General features: G+C 36.1%; 1 protein-coding gene across 1 annotated transcript; it reads left to right on the top strand.

Moving 5' to 3' along the window:
• Nucleotides 1-627: 627 nt before the first annotated feature.
• On the top strand, nucleotides 628-1,714 carry LOC145133895 (hydroxyproline-rich glycoprotein family protein). Its single transcript, XM_079068846.1, has 2 exons — nucleotides 628-1,412; nucleotides 1,493-1,714. Exons 1-2 carry the CDS (start codon nucleotides 642-644, stop codon nucleotides 1,580-1,582), a joined length of 861 nt encoding a protein of 286 aa, XP_078924972.1. The 5' UTR covers nucleotides 628-641; the 3' UTR covers nucleotides 1,583-1,714.
• The last annotated feature ends 780 nt before the right edge of the window (nucleotides 1,715-2,494 follow it).

The raw sequence follows: 2,494 nt of genomic DNA, 5'->3' as shown, positions 1-2,494 counted from the left end.
AGTCTACTCTATTACTCATTAGGGTTCCAAACTTATTTATTGACCCGACTTGACCCATGTTTTAAACAGTGGCGTAACCAGGATTTTATTTTAGGGTAGACCAAATAATATACAAAATATGAACGAGTGGCAAAATTCTTCAAACGATAATAAAATGTAATTATATATGCATTCTTAACTAAATTGTTTATTTGAAGTTGCACACGATGTTGTCTTATATTATTAAAATAATCTAAAATGGAGTCTAATCAACATAGACAATAATGTATTTATCTTCTACTAATTTCAAGTTTTGAAAGGAATAGTCATATCACAACCCTAAGTCCTTTTATTTTATAAAAATATATATTATACATACCATTGTTATCTTTCAATCTCACACTTGCATAAGACTCTTGCCCTATATTGGCTACATGATTTTAAACCTCTTAAGTTTATCTAAAGTTTGGTGATTATAAATATTGAATCGCCCACCTAAACCTTAACACAGGTTCAAGTGATGAGGTAATCACATGGGAATTGTTCTGGTTCAACATACCCATATAACTACTAAACCCACTTCTACCAACTCTCTTAACTTCATACATAAAAACATGCACTCAAACTGAACCAGATCATCGATCAAACAGTACTGAAACACTATGGCAGATCAAGAAACCACAGAAAACCCTACTGCCACACGAATCAAACAATCAATTTCAGTTCCTTTTCTCTGGGAAGAAAAGCCAGGAACACCGAAACCAGGATGGAAACGCGTTAATCCCATCATGCAACTGCCTGTTAAACTGATTGCTTCAATTCCGTTTACATGGGAAGAAAAACCAGGAACACCACTACTTACTCCTTTTTCCCACACCAAGATTATCATGCCTTCTTCTTCACCACGTCTGCACCACCACAGCAGAAACAACCCGTTTTGCGATTCGGATTCTGATCTTGAACATCAGGAACTTCATGTTTCGGAACCTGAGCTGGGAATCATTTACTCATCACCAAAACACCATAAAAACAATCCGTTTTGCGATTCTTCTGATGACGAGCTTGAAGAAACTGAAGAATTTGAACATGGTGAAATGGCAGAATCGAAATCCGATAACAGTGGCTACCTTCAAGCCCCTTCATCGCCAGCTTGGGAAACCGAGAGTATGGCAAGCAGCTGTGCGACTGGTACAACAACGCTAGCTGGATCATCGTTCTTGGAATGCATGTTTCCGCTTTTGACCCCGAAAGCTGGTTTCTTTGAAACCGTTGGTGGTTCAGTAAATAGGGCTCCACCAACGAATTCTTGTACTCAGATTGTTAGCTATGCTGCTGAGAGTAAGCCATTGACACTTGGTGAGCTGATTATGATGAGCCGAAGAAGAAATTATCTCCAGAAAGTTGTCGAATCACATCAAAGCAATCATTCAACGGTAATTATATATCCTCGTTTTAAACATGTTGAATCATTGTTATCAATCATTTATTTTGATGGTATTAATATTACTTGCAGGAATTGATGATGAGAAATGGATTTGGATGTTGCATTGATGTTGGAGGACTGCAGAAATTGAAGAGGCAGCTGCAGCTAAAACTGATATAGGACTTCCATTGAACCACTTTGTTGATGTATGTTCGTATTTTTTTTTTTAAATGTTTCGTAATTTCAGAGTATATGTGATGTTGTGAAGTTGTACATCTATGGTTCCGTAATGCAAGTTAAAACAATTTGGCCCTTATTAAAGTATTAAGTCATGCATGCTATAATTAACACTACGTACAATATTAAGATATTGCTCCATAATCATTATATATGGTTCACATGTTTAGAGTAGGAAACAACATGAAAGTTGGATCAAAGAAAAAAGAACCTTCTCGTAACCAATGATCAAAATTGGCGAAAACATCAGTAACCAGTTGTTCATGTGTTAAAATAAACTGAACTTGCAAAATCACTTTTTAAGACCTTTTCCCTAACAAATTAATTTGGTTATGTATAACTACAATAACTACCAGCTATACCTAACTTAGTGGAGGGAGTGGTGAAAGACGGGTTGCGGGATGCCATATAGCTAGGTACCGCCGGTACGTAAGGAAAAACCATTCTACCCCTTCTGGTACCGCAAGAATTTGAAGCCGATGTGACTTCCTTAAAATGCCCAACCTTCAAAGTTTCTTTATTGGTTAGTTGTAATTTAGGTCATCTCCAATGGATTAAACCCATGGAGAGTTTAATAGATTGACATGTAGGAAAGAGAATATACACATTCAATTTAATTCTTAAAAAATTCATAAATTTTCATTACAATTCTATAGCATCGTTCAATGACCATTCAACTCCACACTCTCTCTCCTCTATGTTATATTCACATTTAATCTATTAAACCCTCATACAACTCCCATTGTGGATGACTTATGCTTGTATACTTGTACCAGAGTGTTTGGGTTAAGAGGATTAGGTTTTCACATGCTTAGGAATAGAAGGGTTGAAAGAGAAAGAAAATAGAAATATTGA

This window comes from Lactuca virosa, chromosome 8 (assembly GCF_052849685.1).
Source record: "Lactuca virosa cultivar CGN04683 chromosome 8, Lactuca_virosa_CGN04683_v6, whole genome shotgun sequence".
NCBI classification, from domain to species: domain Eukaryota; kingdom Viridiplantae; phylum Streptophyta; class Magnoliopsida; order Asterales; family Asteraceae; genus Lactuca; species Lactuca virosa.
Note: the sequence above shows the minus strand (reverse complement) of the source record. Positions and strands in the feature narration are given on the sequence as shown.